The following is a 22,801-nucleotide window of genomic DNA, read 5'->3' on the forward strand; positions in this document are numbered from 1 at the left end:
GAGAAAACAGGAAAGAGTTTTATGTGGGAACCTTTCTGTACCTGTGAACTTGCTAAACCACAAAGCCCTTATGCAAACTACTGCTGAATCAGGTGCTTTGTACTTCACTGTGCATTAGTTTGACTATTTGCCATGAATAACAAGCTGTGTTTGTCTAGTTTGAGCCATAGCCTAGATTGCGTGTGCATTAGACTATACCTGACACCAGCTGCCACACTATGAGGACAAGAAACTTTGTAGAAGTCATTTATAAGTATAAAGTTAAATTGATTCACAACACATATTGGAATATATACAGTACCAGTCAAAAGTTTGGAAACACTACTATTTTTAATGCTTTTGAAAGAAGTCTCTTATGCTCATCAAGCCTGCAGTTAAAAATAAATAAAATAAAATAATAATAATAATATTATGAAATATTATTACAATTTAAAATAATGGTTCTCTTTTTTAATATACTTTAAAATGTAATTTATTTTTGTGATGCAAAGCTGAATTTTCATCAGCAAGTACTCCAGTCTTTGGTGTCTTATGATCCTTCAGAAATCATTCTAATATGCTGATTTATGATCAATGTTGGAAACAGTTGTGCTGCTTAATATTTTTTTTATAACCTGAGATACTTTTTTCAGGATTATTTGATGAATAAAAAGTTAAAAAGAACTGTATTTATTTAGAATAGAAATCTTTTGTAACAATATACACTACCGTTCAAAAGTTTGGGAACAATAACTTTTTTTTTTAAAAGAAATTAGTACTTTAATTTAACAAGAATGCGTTAAATTGATAAAAGGTGATGGTAACGATTTATATTGTTAGAAATGTTTTTATTTTGAATAAATGCTGTTTTTATGAATAAATGCTGTTAACGTTTTACTCATCAATGAATCCTGAAAAAAGTATTCCAAAAAAATATTTTTAAACCTAAGAATATACAGCAGTCCCAGACGTAGTACTGAAGGAAAATGAAATTGAGCGGAAGTACGTAGGAGGGCGGAGCCAGGCTATTATTGACCCCCGGTGGTTTAGAAAAGCACCTCAATCCAAGTATTCTTCAACAAAAACAACACTCACCAGTCACAACATCTATTCACACTACACTTCAGCATACTAAAGGATAGAGTCGAACAGTATTAGTGAACTACAACACAACATATCATGACTGAACACTGTTCAACAGAAGGGAAATTATAGATGTTTCCTCAGGCGAATGAAAACTACTCCCGAAACAGATCCACTTGACTTTACTGAGAATCATATTTCATAACCATACTGCGGAACAGCTCAAACGGCTTCTTTAGAATTACATTTGATTAACAGCAACAGCTTAAGAGGTGGAAAGTTAAAATTATACTATAATCACAGTGAATTTCAAAGGAATCCAGGAAAATATTATCTTATGTTTTAATATTACCTCTTAAGTCCACGTTCAGGTGGATGCTGATTTTTTCCCCAAAACTTATTGTTATTTTTTAAAGAACTGATTTATTAAAAAGTTAACAAGAGTACATAAATCAAAGGAGGAGGAGGAGGTGGTATGTCAAAAATTCCATACATGGACACATTTTCTCTCCTTTTCCTGGTGTAAACTCTCAGTAAGACCCGAGTCGATGCACTAAAACGGAAAAGTTTTTCCTCTGCGTTTTTCACGTACAGACAACAACGTTTTCAAAACGATCACAGATCTGCGAAAACAACTAAACTGCTACTATTCTGCAGTCAGGCCAGTAGATGGCGATGTCACGTTGTAAAAAAAGAAACACCACGCGCCCATAGACTGAAAATGTAATACACATGCATATGACTACCTCGTTTTCACAAATTCATGTTTTTGTAGTTTACACAGAGACGTTAACGGGATCGGTTTCAAAAACTTGCACTCTGAAACCCGTTTTCAAAAGTTTGCATTTTCAGGCCAAATGCCATTGTCGTGTAAATGAACGACTTAAACACATCAAACGATTTCTGTTTTTAGTTGAAAATGGCATTGTGTAAACAGCCTCTAAATCTGTAGCTCCAAATGACAACCAAAAAATTTAATAAAATTAAATATATGGCAAAAATATTTCAATCATTCGGCATCAGTCCACATTTGCTATTTGTTTCAAACATTATGAAGATTATAGAAAAAAAGAAATATGTCTGTTCCCCGTTTCACAGGAATCAAATGCAAGTTCAACTCTCTAAACCATAATTAGTGGTGCTTTCTAAACTCAGTTGTACTGTAACTCATACTTTGTGCTTGATCAAATCCAGTTCATTCTGTCATCATTTACTCGCCCTCAAGTTGTTCCAAACCTGTATGAATTTCACACAAAAGATATTTTGAAGAATGCTTGTAACCAAACAGTTGACAGTAGCCATTGACTTGCAAAATACTATGGAAGTCAATGTCTACCGTCAAATGTTTGGGTTGGTAAATGATGACAGAATTTTTGGGTGAACTATCCCTTTAGGAAAATGTAATGTTGCTGTGATTACATTACTGTGTATGTAAACAGAATATTGTGAATAATGTAATTCTGATCATAATTAGAGTAACCACAATCACACTGTGGTTTATTGCACTATACAGTGAGTCAAGTATAAAATTCAATTGCATTTCTGCCACTCAAGAGCCAGGGAATATTTAGCATTTGAAGCAGACAAATAAAACAGCAGCAACAAACAGGTCTAATGCATTTGAATTGAACATTAATGTTTCTGTGTACAAGAGAATAGCGACAAAATGGCTGTAAAACAACTATACTTCTTAGTGAATAATGGCAAGGAGCAAATAAACACATTTAAAGGCACAATATGTAACTTTTTTGCTTTAAAAATAGCAAAAAATCACTATATCTATGTTATATATTTTTTTAGTTGTGTACTTACATTATCCCGACTGTTTCCAACAACTTTCAAACCAGGAGAAATTTGTAATTTAATTCGAAGACACGTCCCTTTTCTTTATTTCCGTTTTGTCGCCGTCAATGTCGTCATATCCGCGTTGTCCCTGGTTTCCGCTCGTACTGCCATAGCAACCAGAGCTATGAACCAGAGCCCTTTGATAGTAACCAAAGCGACAGACGTGGACAACTGTGTAGTTCGCAATGTCTATTTGCACGCTATTGTTGTTTCGTTCAAACATTATGGACCATGGCAAGCAGACTTTGGATAAAAAAGGAGAACTAAAAGAAGAATCAATATCAGCGCGGTGTTTTCGAGATGCCGAGAGCTCCCATAGACAGTATATAAACGAGAGCTCCACGTCCGAGACTTCGACCGCTCCTACATGTACTTTATTAAGCAGGTGAGCACATTTACATAAAACTAATCAATGTTATATAGTTCAACAATGATAAAATGTTAGAATATGATCTGTATGTTATTCTAATGTTGATCTAGCTTACTGCTAGTCTCATACAGACAAACTAACACATAAATTTCAACACATTCAGATGCAGTTTAGTGTGATAGTGTAATGTTAGACCAAGTGAAACAGCGCTGCGTTACCTCACAAGTTTAATTTGTCTAATAAACTGACCTGTGAGTAGTAATTCTGCACTTGCGTGTAGTTCGGTATGAAATGTCCATATTCCTTTTATATCCGCGGGACTCGCGTCGCGTGTGGAGCTGATAGCTGTCTCTAAGCAATCCCGAACTGCTTCATATCACAGTCATGATAAAAGCATCGATGTATTCAGTCATCCATAAACATTATTAGATCGGTCGGCTTGACGTTGACGACAAGATCCATAATTCTTAGCAAATGTTGCGTCATCAAACTACGCCTTTGTTATTGTAAAGAGGTTAGCGACCCCTAGCGGCGAAAAATTCCATACTGTACGTTTAAAGATGTTCCCCCACCTCATGTAAACATCCTAATAATAATAATTCAATTTTATTTATCTTCATAAAAATTACTCATTAATGTATTATTATATTTGAATTGAACATTTTGTGTTGCAGTACAGCGAGTGGCTGTAAAACAACTATATTATATATTAGGGAATAATCAAAATAATGGCATGGAACATGTTAATGGGTCAATGACGTGACGGGTCATTTTTTTGTCCAAAGGCCTTAATAATAATAAAAAAACAAATATATAACATCCAAAGTATGTAAGGTAGTACAACTTGATCTCTTTTACGGAATCCAAAAGGTTTTAATTATATTTTAAAGGTATTTTAAAGATTTTGAAGTGTCAAAAGGTCATTCGGTAAAACCGATATAGTAAATATTTAAATGGAATAATATTGTTTTTAATAACTAAAGGAACTACAATAATACAAATATAAAGCAGATAAGGCTCTTTTTTTTTACATTTCCCCTTTTCTCCTTTCCCTGTGCAATGTTTTACTTGAATATGTTGGAGTGTTTAGAGTAGTCCAATAAATGATTACATTTATGAGATCAGTGATAATTTTATTTAATATTTCTTCTGTGGTACACACTATATACACTAACTCAACATCAATGTCAAATCAGTTTTTAACTTTCAAATCAGTGGTTTAACCGAATGACTTTTTTGGTGACAAATTTTTTCCATCTTGTAAAAAAATGACAAAAAACAGTGATAATTGATTGTACAAACCACAAAATCTTATTGTTAACACCTAGGTAAACTAAAAAATGGTTTCAAATATAGTTATATCTCCATTCTATTTTTTTACACTTTTAAAAACCTTATTCGTCAATGACCCTAATACAATTGAAGAGATTTGCCCATATCATGTAGACATCCTAACAATAATTTAATCAGGATTAACTGTGCAAGAATCAGTCATAACATATTAGTGTACATGTAATCAAAGGCAAAATTTGTGCAAATGCAAAATGTTAAGGTACACTTTGACAGTCGATAGGTGTTCTTTGAAAATTCCACAGGCCTGACTCAAAGACAAGCATTGTGTAAGAATAAACACATCCTACAAACACACACACACACCCAACACAAAACCATCTACTGCGGTGACATCACTCTATGCCGTCATAAAACACCAATGGGAAATTCCAACATGAAAATCAATGGAAACAAAGGCCCTGCCCTGAAGACACTGGTCAACCCTACAAGAGGAGCAGCAACAGAACAAGGCTTCTCTTACACTGCCTGTAAACTCACGGCAGATTATGTTTGTTGTCACTAATAAAATCATGCGATTCTCTATATGTCATATTAAAAGCAAGAACTTTTTGGCTTTGCGTGCCATTCTGTTCTCTTATTAAAGGAGAACTCCGTTAAATTTTAACATTGAGCTAATTTTTTTGTACATTTGGAGTGCTGTCAGTACAGAGAACAATGACAAAAATCGGTGTTGCCTACACCGTGTTATCCTCTTTTTAAAATTTGCACCCTGTTGACTTCAATGGGTCAAGTTTTAAACCTGCTTTTAGCCTCTTTACATCCTTGATGTGTCATTACAAGTGCACAGGTCAATTTAATATTTTAACGACCATTGGTCTCACCTCGTCAGATTGTGTTTCTGGCAGCAGCAGATCCTCTGGTTTGGACTCGGATAAAGTTGTGTGTTTAGAGGAAGAGTTCTGTGGACTGGAAGCTTCAGGCTCAAATCCCATCAGGTCCTCCACATCTCCCCGTTCTCCACATGGTTCTTGGGATCCAGGATCAGTGGACACTGGTTCTGGCTGGAGACTCTGCTCAGGTTCTCTGGATGGAGGCGGAGTTGAGGAACGTCTCGCTCCGGTTCCCCATCTTCGTGGTTTCACTGAGAAGTCGTCGTAAAGCACTTGGTTGAGTTGAGGAGAGACGGAGGAGTCGAGAGTATCTAACGATATTAAATCAAAACTCGTAGGAACTTCCTCTCGATGAATCTCTACTGAGTTACACTTCTCCATCTCCATCTCTTTCTTCAGTCCGTCATTTTCTCTTTCCTGTCTAAGCTTTTCTTCTTCTTTCTTTAGTCTCTCTTTTTCTCTCTCTCCTTCCTGCCTCAGTCTTTCTTCTTCCATTCTTTTTCTTTCTTCAATTTCTCTCTCTTTTTGAATTCTCTCCATTTCTCGTTCTTTTCTCAGTCTTTCCTCTTCTTTCTGTCTTTCCATCTCTTGGAGTCTTCGTCTCTCTTCTTCCATTTCTTTTTCTTTCCTTAATCTCTCCATTTCTTGTTCTTTTCTCAGTCTTTCCTCTTCTTTCTGTCTCTCCATCTCCTGGAGTCTTCGTCTCTCTTCTTCCATTTCTTTTTCTTTCTTTATTCTCTCCATTTCTCGTTCTTTTCTCAGTCTTTCCTCTTCTTTCTGTCTCTCCATCTCCTGGAGTCTTCGTCTCTCTTCTTCCATTTCTTTTTCTTTCTTTATTCTCTCCATTTCTCGTTCTTTTCTCAGTTTTTCTTCTTCTTTCTGTCTTTCCATCTCCTGAACTCTTCGTCTCTCTTCTTCCATTTCTCTCTCTTTCTTTAACCGCTCTTCTTTTTCTCGTTCTTTTCTCAGTCTTTCCTCTTCTTTTTGTCTCTCCATCTCCTGAATTCTTCGCTTCTCTTCTTCCATGTCTTTTTCCTTTTTCAGTCTCTCTTTTTCTCGTTCTTGTCTCAATCTTTCCTCCTCTTTCAGTCTCTCCTCTTCCCTTTCTCTCTCTTTCTTTAACTGCTCTTCTTTTTCTCTTTCCTGTCTCAGTCTTTCCTCTTCTTTCTTTCTCTCAATCTCCTGAATTCTTAGTCTCTCTTCTTCCATCTCTTTTTCTTTTTTTAGTCTCTCCTTTTCTCGTTCTTGTCTCAATCTTTCCTCCTCTTTCAGTCTCTCTTCTTCCATGTCTTTTTCTTTTCTTATTCTCTCCAGTTCTCTTTCTTTTCTCAGTCTTTCCTCTTCTTTTTGTCTCTCCATCTCCTGAATTCTTTGCTTCTCTTCTTCCATTTCTTTTTCCTTTTTCAGTCTCTCTTTTTCTCGTTCTTGTCTCAATCTTTCCTCCTCTTTCAGTCTCTCCTCTTCCCTTTCTCTCTCTTTCTTTAACTGCTCTTCTTTTTCTCTTTCCTGTCTCAGTCTTTCCTCTTCTTTCTTTCTCTCAATCTCCTGAATTCTTAGTCTCTCTTCTTCCATGTCTTTTTCTTTTTTCAGTCTCTCTTTTTCTCGTTCTTGTCTCAATCTTTCCTCCTCTTTCAGCCTCTCTTTCTCCAGTTCTTTTTCTTTCCTTATTCTCTCCATTTCTCGTTCTTTTCTCAGTTTTTCTTCTTCTTTCTGTCTTTCCATCTCCTGAACTCTTCGTCTCTCTTCTTCCATTTGTCTCTCTTTCTTTAACCGCTCTTCTTTTTCTCGTTCCTGTCTCAGTCTTTCCTCTTCTTTCTGTCTCTCCATCTCCTGAATTCTTCTCCTCTCTTCTTCCATTTCTCTCTCTTTCTTTAGTTTCTCCTGTCTCAGTCGTTCCTCCTCTCTCTGTCTCTCTTTTTCTTCTTCAGTCCTCCTTTTCTCCTCTTTAATCTGCCTCTCTCTTTCTAATCTCTCCTGCTCTTGTTGTCTCTCCTTCTCCTTTTCGGCCTGCCTCCTCCTCTCCTCCTCTTTTCTTTCTTCTTCAATTTTTCTCTTCCATTCTTCCTCTTGCTTTCTCCTTTCTTCCATCTGCCTTTGCTTCTCCTCTTCTTGTTTTCTCTCTTCCTCTTGCTGTCTCTCGATTTCTTTTGCCTTCCTCTCCTCCTCCAAAAGTCTTTCCCTCTCCTGCTGCTGCTTTCGTTCTTTCTCTAACTGCTCATCTTTTCTCTGTTTTTCTTCTTCTTCCTTTTGCTTTTTCTCCGCATCTATGCTCATCCTAACCCTTTGGTAAACAGGAACAGCGTCATAGTTCTCCTTGTCCTCTTCAACTTCATGGTCTTCCTCTTCTTCTGCGTTCTCCACACTAGAGCTCTTGATTTCTGGTGTATTTGGTGGTTTATCAACAGGAACCTTCTCTGTTTCTCTTTCAGATGATCTCTCATTCATCTTCTCATACGGTGGACTGCAAATAGAAGAGTTTGGAAATATGTTACAGCTTTGAAAGTAAGGACGACAAAAGGCCAGAAATATATAAACATACATAGGCTACTTGCATTCCTGCCAACATTTTCATTGCCCACACCACATAATAATGATTATCTTTAGCTATGCATTCACTGATAAAAGTGATTCTGTGGTGAAGTAAATACTAGAGAAAAAACAAATGTAATGTAGTTAGTTCAGGAAATAATTAAAAAAACTAAGTAAATTCTTTAATAATACTTCATTTAAGCTTGTAGAAATTGAAGTAAAAATATCAACGTTATAAAATTAAGTAAAACCTACTCAACTTTCTGATACTGGGGTTCCCATAATGCAGTGGGGCATGAATAATTAATAAGGTTGCATGTTCACTGTTTCCAGTTGTAAGACTTTCGTTACAGCGCAGCGCTTCTGGGTTGTACGTCAAAACGCTATTGGCCAGCATCGGCCAATAGTGAGCCTACGTTTTGATGTACAACCCAGAAGCGCTGCGCTGTAACGAAAGTCTTACGGGGTTGGAACAACATGAGGGTGAGTAATTACTGACAGAACTTTCATTTTTGGGTGAACTATCCCTTTGATAGAGATATTAAAGTATCCTAATGTACAATCTAGGTACTATTGGTTAAACATGCATTGAGGAGAATATGTTAATGATCTCCACCCTGGATCTCCACCCATTTGCCTCATCTTTTGGTTTCCTGTCGGTCAGGTTTGGTGTTGGTATTCCACTCATGTTTAACAATGCTTTGCTCAGGGTATAAGAAGGAAAGGTAACTGTTGATCTGGGAGAAAGGCTTTAACCCCGCCACTCCCGCACACCGGTGCGTAACCTCATACTAGGAGAAAGGCCTCTTTTACGGCCTCTTCTGCACAACAGTGCATTATTTGTTACAACTAAGTTTTCTATACAGTATGTTGTTCCATTCTACTGTCTGTATATTTAAACATGTAACTTAATAAATAACTTTGCCTGCTTTAAAGGCTTTGAGAATCTTTCCTTTTATCACTGATTATGTTGAAAGCTAAAGTGATTATAACTTTCGTTATCTAAACGTTCAGGTTAAATCCTACGTTTTCCTATCAGTTCTAAGAAAGACCTTTAAAGAATAAGAGGTTAAAGAATAGCAACAACTTTAATTAAGTCAGATTAATTATATTGGAGTCTGATAAATATTTGAATTATACACGTCATCCTTCAACTGCCTTTTGTTCCCGATTATTGTTTCAAAATAGCAGCGTAAGCTTCCAGCCTTACACGGTTCTGACTAAATGTTCCTTGCTTCAGACAACAAAAAGTCGGAAGTATGTGAAACAAAATATGGAAATATGCATGGAAAAATGTAAATTGACATTCGCAACACTAGGCTACTGATGTGTCAAGAGTTTATATACAAATATGATAATTAAAAAAAAATGTTTTATACACATACTAGCGTAGAGTGAAATATATATTATATAGCATCTTGATTGGTTGTATCATTGTAAAATCCTAAACTATACTGTTTTACCACCTATATAACTCTGCTAAATGCAACTATAAGGCATAAAGATATTAAGGTCACATTGTGACCTTCTATAAAGCTGCTTTGAAACAATGTGTATTGTGACAAGCACTATATGAGTAAATCTGACTTGATGATTAATCATGCTTTAGAAAGCTAGACATAAAAATTGATGAGCAAGATCAATTGACAGTTCTAGTATTAGTTCTATCAACTGAGCCTTGATAAATGTTTTGTGCTTAGAAAACACAGATATTATGAAATACTTATTAAGGGTCAAAAGAGAAAGAGAGAATGCAGGCTTCACTAACCTTTGAGGAGCACCAGTGGACGGCAAGCGCGTCCTCGGCGTGTCCATGCTCAGACTCTGGATTCTCTGTTTAATGTCAATAGATATTTCAGCAGGTGTGATGTCTCTTTTGTTGAAGGTGTCCCTGCGCTGAGATGCTGCAGATCGATCGAAGAGGAGGCTGATCCGTCTTTTAATGCTGCCTCCAACGAGCTCCTCGTCTCCCTCCTCTTCGTTCTCCACCGGAGACTTGGACTCAGACACTTCTGAAGGAGAAAGTGGCGGCTCCTCTTTCTCCGTCTTGCTGCTTTCAGGATCTCTCCCCACAGTATCGGGCTGAGACGGTGACTCGAACCTGGAGGTCAGATCCGCGGAGAGACGGTTTCGAGCTGGCCAGCATCGTGAAGGCACTTTGACGTCTGCATCAGTGTCTCCTTGTGGCTTCTGGATGAGAATCTTTTGATCCCGAGAACCCAAGGATTTTGCTCTGCTCCTGAGCTGAACGTTCTTCATATCTTCAGCGGTTACATCAAGCTTTAAGTTTGGACCAGTTTGGTCATTAGAACCAGTTGTGTCAGGACTCTTAGGCTTAGCCTGTAAGTCAGGTTTTGGGCGGAGCGGGACGGGTTTAGGAGCTGCACTTTGATCAGACCCATTTACCGTGCCATTTGAGTCTGATGTTTCTAGACCACCAGCACGAGTGTCTGTGGTGTTCAGAAGCGTTTCAGAAGAGGCGGCTCGATGGAACTGTCTGCTGAAGTTGGTTTTGGGGGCCCGGATCGGGCGGACGGTTGCATTCCTTTGCAGGGAAAATGGTTTGGCTGTGAAGTGGGGTTTCGGGTTCAACGCTGGCTTCTCTGTGTCTCCTGGGACTGAAACTGAAGGTTTGTCTGGGTTAATGAGCGATTGGCCCATTTCCCTTGTGGTCGCCTCCACCTCTGCAGCCATGGCTACACACTGCACCTGGATGGGAAAACAAAAGAGAAACACCTCTGTGGGATCTCAGTGGTATAAATATACTTCTTTAGGATGTTACTATAAACACGCTTGGAAGAGATTGACTTAGTGGTGGAAAGAGTACTGAAAATTTGTACTCAAGTACAAGTACTGTTACAAGTACTCAATTACAAGTAAAAGTACTGGTGTCAAAAAAGTACTTAAGTAAAAGTACAAATTACTCTTCTCAAGTAGAGTACTAGTTACTAGTTACTTTTTAGCTGGCGATAGTTAATGTATTACCAATAAATATTCAATCAAATCATAGATCTATGTAGAAAATAGCTAGTTTAACACATTTTTACCTTATTGACAAAGGACATTAATTAGTGGTCATGATACTGGATACGACACCTTGAAAAATTTCAATATTCAGTATCATTTTCAGTACCATCAGGAAACCCGCCACATACTAAATTAAAATTTTTGTCCATCCATTTTGTCAAGGCAATCATTATTTTCAAGCTTCAAAAAGCACAAAACTCATTGTAACAGTAATCTATTTTATCTTTCTGGGCCTTGCAAGTGGTTATGACATTGCAGTCTATGTGGGGTCAGAACACTCTCAGATTTCATTAAAAATATCTTTATTTGTGTTCTTAAGATGAACGGGTTTTACAGGTTTGGAACGGCATTTCAGTGCAAGAACACCTGCTGATTCTTATACCATTCGGTTCAGGAACTTCTTTTCTACCATAAGAAAGAGTAAACAGAGCTTAATATCAATCCGCACGAGCGGCAATCAGGTCAACACTAGTTAAGCTAGCGCTATAAAAATGCCGTCTGCCGGAAGCTAGTTATTTTAGTCGATACATTTTAAATATGGATATTTTTCTTACACAAACGCATCGCTTCACTTTAGAAGGCCTTTATTAAGCCCCGGAGAGCCGTGTCGAGCACTTTAATCATGAATAGATGTGCTTTGATGGACTTCCAAAGACATACACCCATTCACTTCCATTATAAAGCTTGGAAGAGCCAGGACATTTTCTAATATAACTCCGATTGTATTCGTCTGAAAGAAGAATGTCATATACACCTAGGATGGCTTCAGGGTGAGTAAATCATGGGCTAATTTTCATTTTTTGGGTGAACTATCCCTTTACCATATAATATGTTGTTTATTTAGATAAATCGAATTTAAAATAAATAAATTTGGATTTAGATTTATGGGCCAATATATCGGTTATCGGCTTTCAAATTTAAAGAATATCGGTTATCGGTATCGGCCACAATGTTGGTAACCAAACTATTTTGGTCTGTATGTAACGGAGGCCAGCTGGTTGTTGCTGTGCGAGTAAACCTCACTCCTCTGATCTCAATAGGCGCTGCAGTCTTTAGCCTCCTTGTTAGAGCGCCTGACTCTCACGCCGGAGACCAGGGTTCGAGACCCGCACAGAATGGACCCGGATGGAGGAGTTACATGTAAATATATCTAAATACCAAATCAGATACAGCTTCTGAAAGAAATCATGGCCACTGTAGCCTTAAAATTTTATGTGTAGTAAATCCTATGTAGAATCAAATAAATAATTTATTTTTAAAGCTACTTTTTGTAATGTCTATTTCATGCTTTTCTCATTTAACACAATAATGACTTTAAATGATCTTTTGGGGGTAATTTCTCAGCCAAATTTTATGTGCGATCAATTTGCAATTAATTAGATTAATTAATCGGCACATCATGTAATTAATAAGATTATAATATTCATATATATGTGTGTGTGTGTTAATTTACATGAGAAGCAAATTTGGATGAAATATTAAAGGTGCTCTAAGAGATGTCACGTGTTTTTTAGGCCAAAACATTTTTTTGTCACATAATGCAAACATCTCCTCACTATCCGCTAGCTGCCTGTCCCCTGAACACACTGTAAGAAAACGCGATCTCAGTAGACAGCCCAGGCTCCACAAACGGCAAGAAAAACAAACTGGCCCAGCCTGGACCACGAAACATAACAAATAGTGTTCTAGCCAATAACCGACAAGAATGATTTGGGGGTTAGTGCACATGAAGGGGGGTGTGGGAAGTGGAGGAGAGAGAAGCATGAAGAGGGAAGTTAGCTAGAGGAGAGATGTCCTAAAACAACGACTAACGTTAAAATGTTATATTCTTGAGAATTTTGATATGGCCGACACACGACCAAAGAGACGACGTTCCGATGAACAAATAACAAAGAATACGGAAAAGGGAAAAGGAGAAGGAAGAACTCCGCCGGCAGAAGGGCTTCCAATCCGACATTCAGGTGGCTCTGTTTTTGCTGGACAGGCGGTAAATCCAGTTTGGTTTTTCTAAATGGTTCATGACTGTTTCAGGAAGCACGGAAGGGAGGGGGAGGGGAGGGGACGGGATGAGGAGGAGGGAGGGTCGAGCTAGCCTCTGTTTTGTTTGACAATACTTCGAACGTCAACAAGAAGTGACGTCACCCAACATCTCTTAGAGCAGGGTTCACCAATCTCGGTCCTGGAGGGCCGCTGTCCCTGCAGAGTTTAGCTCCAACCAGCTCCAACACACCTGTTTGAAAGTTTCTAGTATGCCTAGTGAGACCTTGATTAGCTGGTTCAGGTGTGTTTAATTGGGGTTGGAGCTAAACTCTGCAGGACACCGGCCCTCCAGGACCGAGATTGGTGAACCCTGTCTTAGAGCATCTTTAAGATTTTAGATGCTATAATTGACAACACGTATGTCAAGTGATATACATGTTGCTTGCAAAATTATTTATTTTAGTCACATGGCTACTTTGGAATCACTGTCAAATGGAGAAAGATGCTTCCAGATGATGTAGTTGCAACACCTACAAGCACGGGTATATGGGGCCATGCTTTTGATCTTTAGTAGTATTAGCCCATAAAGCATACATGGATGAACACTTTGAAAATCCATTGGAAATTACATGCCATCCTGACTTTTCTGGTGTACTATTATAGGACACACTAAAGGATTTACTTGAAAATGTTAGGCAAGTGTGTAATAGGATTGTAATTACTATTAAAATTACTATTATTTATTAAAATCTGTAGGTTAAATGTCAGCCATATATAAGAACAGTTTTTTAATAAGAGAGTTTTCTGGTCCTGTGTTTGCCCTTTTTCAAATGAGGTGGCATTGCATTTATGTTTGTCCCTAAAGCTTTTTCTCCCACACATTGTGTTGTTCACTTTAGTGGCTAGCAAAAAAAGAAAGAAAAAAAAAAGCCCAGAACTATGAGGAAACATCTGAGAATCAATATAAATGCAGTACAAGTGAGATAAGGAAAGTGTTATGTAATGCCCATGAAGTGGTCGAAGGTTTTTGGGATTGTTTAATCAATGTGCACTCTGGAAATATTTGTCTGTATGTTCTATGTTTGCTGTTCTGATTTAGTAAGTAAATAAACAGTCACTTAGTCGACACTTTTATGTATCATTCAGCATTTTCGCTTTCAGTATGAACAAAAGAATAGCTTGCTCTGGAAATTTGTCACATAGCACCTGTTAGGACTTTAGTTGGAACTTGGAAGATGTGCCTTAGCCACCGCAATGGTTTGCCTGGTTAGTTTTACCAGTTTGTCAGTATCGGTGGATGCCATAACAACCTTATATAAGAAAAAACCTTGTTCATAAGATCTTCTTGGTATTTAAACAGAATACATGCTCGCTTAAGATAAAATGTATTTACTTGAGAAGCAAAATAGATAAAGATTATAAGATGTTTTCAGAGACTATATCTACTGTTTATATTTCTCACCCCATATTGGTGAAGCATAAAACCTCAATAAATATAGTTATAGATTTATGCTTAACATAAAAAAAACTATTTGCTAATAGGATAAAAATATATATTATAAATACATTTCATTCACAATATAAAATAAGAAAAATATTAGAAATACTATTAATCAAAATATATATATAAAAAAAACAAAAACATTTTGTGCTATGTTAAACAAGACAAAATGTTGATAAAGAAAATGAGTTTTTACAGTGTATATAGAAGAAAAATCGTTTTTCACCACGACACACCAGTAAAGCAAACATGGCAGCAAGCAGGTTGTGTATTTCTGTTGCTGCATGTGACATGCTATGCATGCTAACAGAGCTCTGAATAAATGAATGAACACTTCAAAGCAGCCATAAACTCAAGAAATCAGTGCACTCTGGGAAAGACACAAAGGCCAACCCAGTTGGTTTAGCTCTGTGAGGCCATGTTACTCTGGTTGGGCTAGATTTTTAAGTTTTCCCATCCAACTAGAGTTACTCACACAAGAAGCGACTAGACGTTTCTCTGCAGGCTATTTATTACACACCCTGCGTGAACCACAATAAATGACCAGTATCACTCCCGCCTGATGTTTGACTCTGAAATCATATCAAATGCCATCCACATGGACAAATTTCTCATTTGCAACAAGCTGAAATAGCCTGAAGTGAACTGGAGCAATCTGAATGTTGACATTTCGAAACCGTTGCCAATGTTCTCTTATCATTGTGCAAAACTCACAGTGCAAAACAAGTGGTTAGAGCCTGGCTTGTTGTGAGTGTTTAGGACAAAATCCCTACTCAGACTGTGAGCCAAGTTAGGCAAAGATGAGTTCTTTCTGACTTCCAATGGCCACAAGCAACAGAAAATCCTTCAAACGAAAACACTGAAACATTATCCACAGGTGGAAAAAAATGCTCACTGGCTCACTTTGGCTTGACATAAATCTGTCTTCGTTGAACAAACCAGTCTAACAGCAAGCCAGTATTGTCAGATGACATGTATAGCTGGAGAAAATATGTTATTATACTCAGAATATATTGTAACGCTAATGGTTGACAGATGTTTTGTCAGCAGCACAACCGGGTTATCAGACAATTCCTTATCGGTATTGGAGCTGCCACTATGCAAGATGTTTAGAATTATAGCTGCTAAATTCTTGAGAAACATGTTCAGCTCATGGAGACACTTTAAAAAAATGTGATTATTAAAATGCATACAAGTCGTTCTCCGCTTATTGAGATCCAATCATTTTGACACTCTAATAAAATGAAGACCTGGTGGTCTAAGGACAGAGTTAATGTTCAAAAGTAAGTAGGTTCACACACAGCATATCCAGTTTACACTCACCAGGAACATATGCAAATTATTATGCACAGATTTGCATGCTGAGCTTATTACATCCCAATGGACAGTCCAGAGAGGAGTTTTCTTTTTTTTCGTCAGTCAGGTTAAATACTATTTATTTACTTGCATTTCTGTCATGCTTGTTTGAATTTAAAATATATGTAGTCTACACTTCAAAATAACTTTTTATTTAACATTTTACACTTTACTAATAACCAACGACATTATCATTATTGAATGAATTAAATGTTCATTTAAATATAAATGACATTAAACTTTAATTGATGTTTTCATATATGCATGAATGTAGCTAAATGAGCTCTTGCTGGTAAGCATATAGGCTATATAAAGTCATTGACTTATTATTAATGATTTTACATAGGCCTATGTTCTAAAATAAAAATAAAAGCTTATATAACAGGGGCACAGTAATCTACACCTGTTGGTAATAAGTAACTTATTAGTATGTCTCTTACAATGAACCATCTGTCTTTGAACCCTGCATAATTTCCAGCGGTGGAAAATATACAATATTTTTGCAGTTTATACATAATAATTAACTAAATATATATAACAACTGAAATAAGTATATAAGTATATTTACATTGGAGACAGAATGAATGTTATCATTTAGCATATTAAATCCGCATATAAACAAGTTCAAACAATGTCCATTTACCTGTAGAGTGATAGAAATTATTCCATAAGATTATACATATATATATTCCAAGCTCAAATACACGTCTGCGTCATTTAGGGTTATAGGTGTGCAGTTCAAACTTTAAAGAAAGGAGGGCGGGTTGCAAATTTACGAATCCTACTGCGACTGCTTGTCTCATGAATATTAATTTGACGTCCCTTGGTTACCTTCCGGGAGTGTCCACTCCACGCAAACTAATTTATATTCATAAGCAAAACTTTGACAGAGTTTGATTCGTTTATTTGATAACTGCGTTGTCTTTCGGCCAATCAGCTGAGCAAACGGCACATTGCGTAATTAATATTCATGAGCCAGGCCGGTAATGACGTTTGCTGTCATCAGCACTTGTAGCTGCGGTCTCGAGGTGTTGCGCGTGGCCACTCCTCTTGTAAACGTGCTTCTTCAACCGGAAAAACCAGTAGAGCTGAATGGAAGAAAGACACGGGGTGTGTAGAAAACACTGTATAAGGTGGGAGACACAAATATAGGAACATGCTCCATTGTAAACAGCGTGGAATCTAATTCATTGGCTTGACAACAGCATATTGTACAAACAATTCATTCAAAATCCCTAACAACTTTCTGACTAGAATTTTGCACATGTATCAGGTATTCCCCAAATCCCTAGACTTCCATTGAAACATTGTCTGTACACTGAAGGCTTTTAAAACGTTAAAATTCGAGACATTGCTTTGTCAGCCAACATCAGTGCTTGTCTTTATAAACTTTAAGAACTTATGAAGCTAAATAGTTATTGTTTTCATCTACTGTATTGCTGATTTCAGATGAAATATGGCCTGTCATCTGTCCATATTTCTAATCCACACATATTTCCTTTAGAGTAGAGTAACACTCCTGTTGGTGCAATATTAATTTTATCTGTATACTTTTTTATTATATTTGGTGAATCGTAAGCAATGGACACAAGAAGCATTGTTTATTTTACTGTTGTTAAATAAACAATGTTTCTACATCTTGATAGCAATCACTAAGTTAAGTGGTCTAAATATATATATTTATGTGTGTGTATAAATATCGTCTGTGGAAGGTGTAGGACCATAAAATGTTCGTCCAATCATTGCATACGGACCGAATGCAATGATTGGACGAACATTTTATGGTCCTACCTACGATGTCCTACCTGCCTGTCAACTTATGTATTTTTGTAACTTTGCTTGCGCACCTGCTTGTGCAGATATCACACGTCATCAGCGCGTTTCATGCTATGCAGAGTCAAGCCTGGTTCATACTCTCTGTGTCCGCATGAGTGTAAAGGTGCACACAGCAAAAATGGCGTCACGTTTCACGTGGAGGTCTGCACAGCATATTTTTTTTTACTTTGCGTGCGGCTTCGCTGCCAAAGATGCACAGGTACGTTTGTTCCGGCATCTTAATTAATCGTTTAGCCTACATTTACAAAATGATGTTTAATAAAAATGTTAATGAATTTAAATGAAAATGTTTAATGAAATTAGAAAATATTTAAGAGATTGTGGTTTAATTTAGTTTTATTCGTGTTCTCATATCCATATATTTTGTTCTATCGTCACAAGTAATAATCTCAAGGTTTACTGGGTTTTTACAAGTTTTTTTGGTTCTTTCGTAGTGTGTAATAAAAACAAACATCGTCACATATGTACTGTGGTGGATTTTTAATAGATAAAATAGTAAACTGTATATTAAACTAACTTTATTTCTCTTTTTAGGCCTAACATGATAACACTTTGAAACACAATGTACTAAAATGTTCTGTCCTGTTTTTGAATGTTGTATGTTGTGTTGCCATACCCCTTTTACTTTGGTTGTGTGAGTGTAAAAATAACAAATATGGGAATTGAAACTAGACAGATGACTAAATTTAACCCTTGTGATTAACAATGAAGTAATCATTAAAACAAAGTTTGCTTTGCCTAGTAACAGAAGGGTTTGCATATGAAGAACCAATCAAATTCTTATCATTTTGCCACACCTCCCTATTCTATAAAAACTGTTGTATTTGTGTTAGCTGGTGGGATTCTCAATGGGATTTGTCTGAGATCATCCGGCCTTGCTTCTTCTTGGGGGAGATTCTCTGAGAACTGCTCGGCTCCCAGACGATGTCGATGTGTAGACGTGCTAGAGTATAGAATTAGACTCAGCCGACGTCGATGTGTAGACGCGCTAGGGTATAGGGTTGTACTCAGTCGATGTGTAGATGCGCTAGAGTATAAATATTATAGGCCCAGGTAGACTTCAGATGAGATAGGATTTAGTTAGGTTTAGGGAAAAATCTACGACAGTACCTTACTTCTCACCGCTGCTTCCTGATGGTTTGGACAATTACTCCAAATTGCCCCATCGTTTCAAAGAATAGTGCAACGGCGAACACGTCAAGTATAAACGGCAAGTCCGTTTGGCGAGCACCGAAACAGCAGCCACCTTTTACAGTTCACATCATAACTACTGCAATTTGTAAGAGAAACCCGTGACGTTATACTCGAAGTGGTTCGTGACTTGAATTTATTCTTTTCAATGGCAACACTATCAACGGCGAAATAAATCTGCAGCAGTCAGGTGGTACAGGTCAGTGCTCTTTAAGTTGTTTATGTTCATTGTTATTGTAATGTTATGTGCTGTGAGACATGAAGTAGTTTAACACTGTCTCTTGTGGCGCTTTTGTTTGCTCCCTGCTGTACGTGTTCATGTGTTTTGGAGAAGGTGCGGCTTTGTAGACGGCGCTCTGAAGGGAGGGTGGGATCTTATGCTTAAAGCTAGCTCGCTATTGCTAGCCTCTCTGAAAATTGCCTACTCTACCTTTAATTTAACCATGCATTTATAAGGGATATTGTCAATGTCTAAATTTAGTGTGACGACACTCAGATAGTTAGACTTTGGTCAAATGTACTTTTTATAGGTTAATATCTTACTAGAGTACAAATACAATGATTAGGAATATCTATACTGTTAACCCTTACAGCACATTTAAATGAGCAACAAAATCTGTAATGGGCCCAAAGGGAATATATGATTTATACACAATCCAGGTGAATCAGACTAATTTATAACTATAAGCCTATGAAACTATCTCAAATTCACGTTTATAGTCCAGTGCATGTTCAATAAATTAACCCATTCGTTACAGCTGTGTATCGATTGACAGATGATTTTCCCCCTTGTTGACAGAAGTCGGAAATGAAACCAATAATGAGTCAGGAATGTAAACACAGCAGGAAACACAAAGGGACTAATGCACTTTAACAATGGTTGATTTCACAAAATCCATATATGCATCAAATAGCACTGTCATGTCAACCTATAGATTCATGATCAATGGGTGCACATGCGAGTTAAATATTGCTGCTGTGTTGTGTCCGTGAGGCAGTGTTTAAGATACTATTGTAGATTGCATTAATATTTTGAATTAGTTTTTATTTTTGCATTTTCCTTCCGATTTTAGTTTTAGGTAACTATAATAACCCATGCTGCAAGGTTCTAAAAACTGTCATTTGAAAGTAATTTAAAGGAATAGTTTGCATAAGCAGTCCATATGACTTTAGCGCTACATCACATATATTCTGAAGTCATATGATAGCTTTTTGTGAGGAACAGAACATAGTTTAAGTTATTATTTGCTGAAGGTCTTATCCATCACAGTTTTTAAATCTCATTAGTGCTCATTCCATTTAATTTTTTTTGTTTACTTCAAATGCATACTTTTATGTTGCCGAAACCCCATGGTTCAATGTAGAACCTTTTTTTGTTTTTCAGTCGAGAAAGATTGTTGAGTTTGTCAAGTTTGATGTCACTTCCATAGTGCAGTGCAATCGTGCAAACCATATTTAAATGAAATGTGAACGAGATTTAAGAACTATGATGGAGCGGAAGATTTTCAGTGCGTAACACCTTAAAGGGATAGTTCACCCAAAAATGAAAATTCTGTCATCATTTACTCACCCTCAAGTTGTTTCTAACCTGTAAGAATTGATTTTTTCTGCTGAACACAAAAGAAGATATTTTGAAAAATGTCTGTAACCAAACAGTTGATGGACCCCATTGACTTCCATAGTATTTTTTTTTCCTACTATGGAAGTCAATGGGGTCCATCAACTGTTTGGTTACAGACATTTTTCAAAATATCTTCTTTTGTGTTCAGCAGAAAAAATAAATTCTTACAGGTTTGAAACAACTTGAGGGTGAGTAAATGATGACAGAATTTTCATTTTTGGGTGAACTATCCCTTTAAGTTTTATTCTGTTCCTCGGTCAAAGCTAAGTTCAGAAGACTTGGAATATAGCACACAAGCTCAACAGTTTATTTTCTGTTGTGTTGTGAGAAGAAAGTCATGCGTTTGGAATTACACTTCTTTAATGCAGCCTAAACATGTGTATTTTAGTAGGTTTAACGTGTGTTATTCACTCTCACTGAACCGAATACAGGAGAGAAACACATTCTGGTGAATCACTTGTTTTCACAACAACAGGATGAAAATAATGATAATACTGTAAGAACAGAAGTTTCAGATGCCAAGGGTGCTATACACTGAGTGATGTGACTAATCAAAATGATTCCACTTCCTGACAAAAGGGTTATTATCATAAATAATCACATACTTGCTGTTATCACATAAAGTGAACATGACTCGGCCTGTGAAAGAGCATGTCAGGAGCAGTATAGCTGTGTCCCAGTTCAGAGGCTGCATCCTTCGAAGGCCGATATCGCCACAGCTGCGTCACGGAGGCTGTCCCAATTTGAAGGCTCCTTCAAATGCAGCCTCCAAATGTGTCCTTCGTTTCCTGTGCAATTTAGGAGACAACCGACCGATGGATCCTTTGCAGCCTAGCTAACCCCAGAACTCATTGCGTGCTGATGACAGGATTTTTTTTTTTTTGAGAGATATTGTTCCCGCCCCCGGAACACGATTTATAGATTATCATGACAGAATATGCTATCTAGAAGATAACTACACATAAGCTACATAAATTCATCAACTAACCATTCAGAAATGTCCTGTTGCTCTACATGTAGCCACTTCTTCTTGAGTCTCTCCATCATTGACATCGACATCATCTGACTCCGGTTTGAACATAAAAGGCTAAAAGTTGTTGAAATTTTTTAAAACACTTTGGGGACATCAAAGACATATTTTACATCTTGTGAAAAGGCCACCCCTTTAAATGCAAGTATTGGATTTCAACTTACTTGAATATCTGATACAAATGTAGAAATAAAATGCAATTTTATTTAGTGTATACTCTTTATTATGTACCGAAATGGACCAGATTGTAAACCCTGTATTTTTTGTATTTTCAGACAGTTGAATATATCTTTCAAAAAAGTCTAGTACAAACGTTTCTGCTGTTCGTCAATGGTAGCTGACACAGTTGTTAGGCGACAAGAGCAGTCCTCCGTAGGCTAGACCGTCCCGTTTAACAACGCCGACCTTTGTAGACTTCGAAAGCGTGGTTTTTGAAGTACACGTCCTTCGAAGGATGCAGCCTCTGAATTGGGACACAGCTTATGTGTGGGGTTAAATGAGGATATGGACTTAACTGCCTTTTTCTTCTGCTGATTTCTTTTGCATGCTTGCTGACATCTGTTGGAAAGTGTTTGTTATTGCGGTTGAGTTTTCCACTACACAGGCAGGGGTCTTTAAACTTTTTAGCCCAAGGATTCCTCCCTTGGTGGATGGAAACAGAGCAGGATCCTGTTAAAGTCCCCCTGTAGTAAAATCACTTCAAACTCATTTTAACCAAAATTATACATATTTAAATGTTTTTTTCCTTAAAAAAAAACAAAACATCATGCCTTAAAATAGCTTGAATGTAACTCGACACCCTTGCCTCATTTAGTGTACATGGTTCTATGAATATGCAAATGAACCCCGCCTCCACTCACTCACACCAGCTCAGAGATCCACTGGTTGACGATCACACATTGATCTGATTGGTTACAAGGTAGTTTGTGACGTCAGAAACACCAGCGATTTCAAACCGTGTTTTTGTCTTTGGTTCACTGCAGTTTTAAGGAGAAAATACTCAACTACTATTGAGCAATGGTGTTGACTTATGAATTTGCACATGGTTTGTCTTAAAGCATATTAAAAACACCACATAGACATATAAACAACATTAAAAACTGGATTTTCACCACAGGGGGACGTTACTTTTTGTTTTGTCTTTTGAATAAGGACTTGAATTTAAGCCTGGCCTATAATATCATGTGTAGTTTTTTCATGCCTGACATATTGCATTGCCATTAAAATAATTATTATTAGTGTGCAGAGCCATGTATACTTGCATATTTTA

At 37.1% G+C, this 22,801-nt stretch overlaps 1 protein-coding gene across 1 annotated transcript in view; it reads right to left on the reverse strand.

Annotated features, from left to right (window-relative positions):
* The window catches only part of tnks1bp1 (tankyrase 1 binding protein 1), a 32,219-nt gene extending 15,574 nt beyond the window's left edge, over positions 1–16,645 (reverse strand). Inside the window, exons 1-3 of the mRNA XM_084413634.1 lie at positions 16,497–16,645; positions 9,758–10,698; positions 5,452–7,921 (exon numbers count right to left, since the gene is read on the reverse strand). Coding sequence (XP_084269760.1) covers positions 5,452–7,921; positions 9,758–10,683 — 3,396 coding nt within the window. The 5' untranslated portion in view covers positions 10,684–10,698; positions 16,497–16,645. The remainder of the gene's footprint in view (positions 1–5,451; positions 7,922–9,757; positions 10,699–16,496) is intronic.
* Positions 16,646–22,801: the final 6,156 nt, after the last annotated feature.

This window comes from Rutilus rutilus (genome assembly GCF_951802725.1).
Source record: "Rutilus rutilus genome assembly, chromosome: 7".
Lineage (NCBI taxonomy): Eukaryota > Metazoa > Chordata > Actinopteri > Cypriniformes > Leuciscidae > Rutilus > Rutilus rutilus.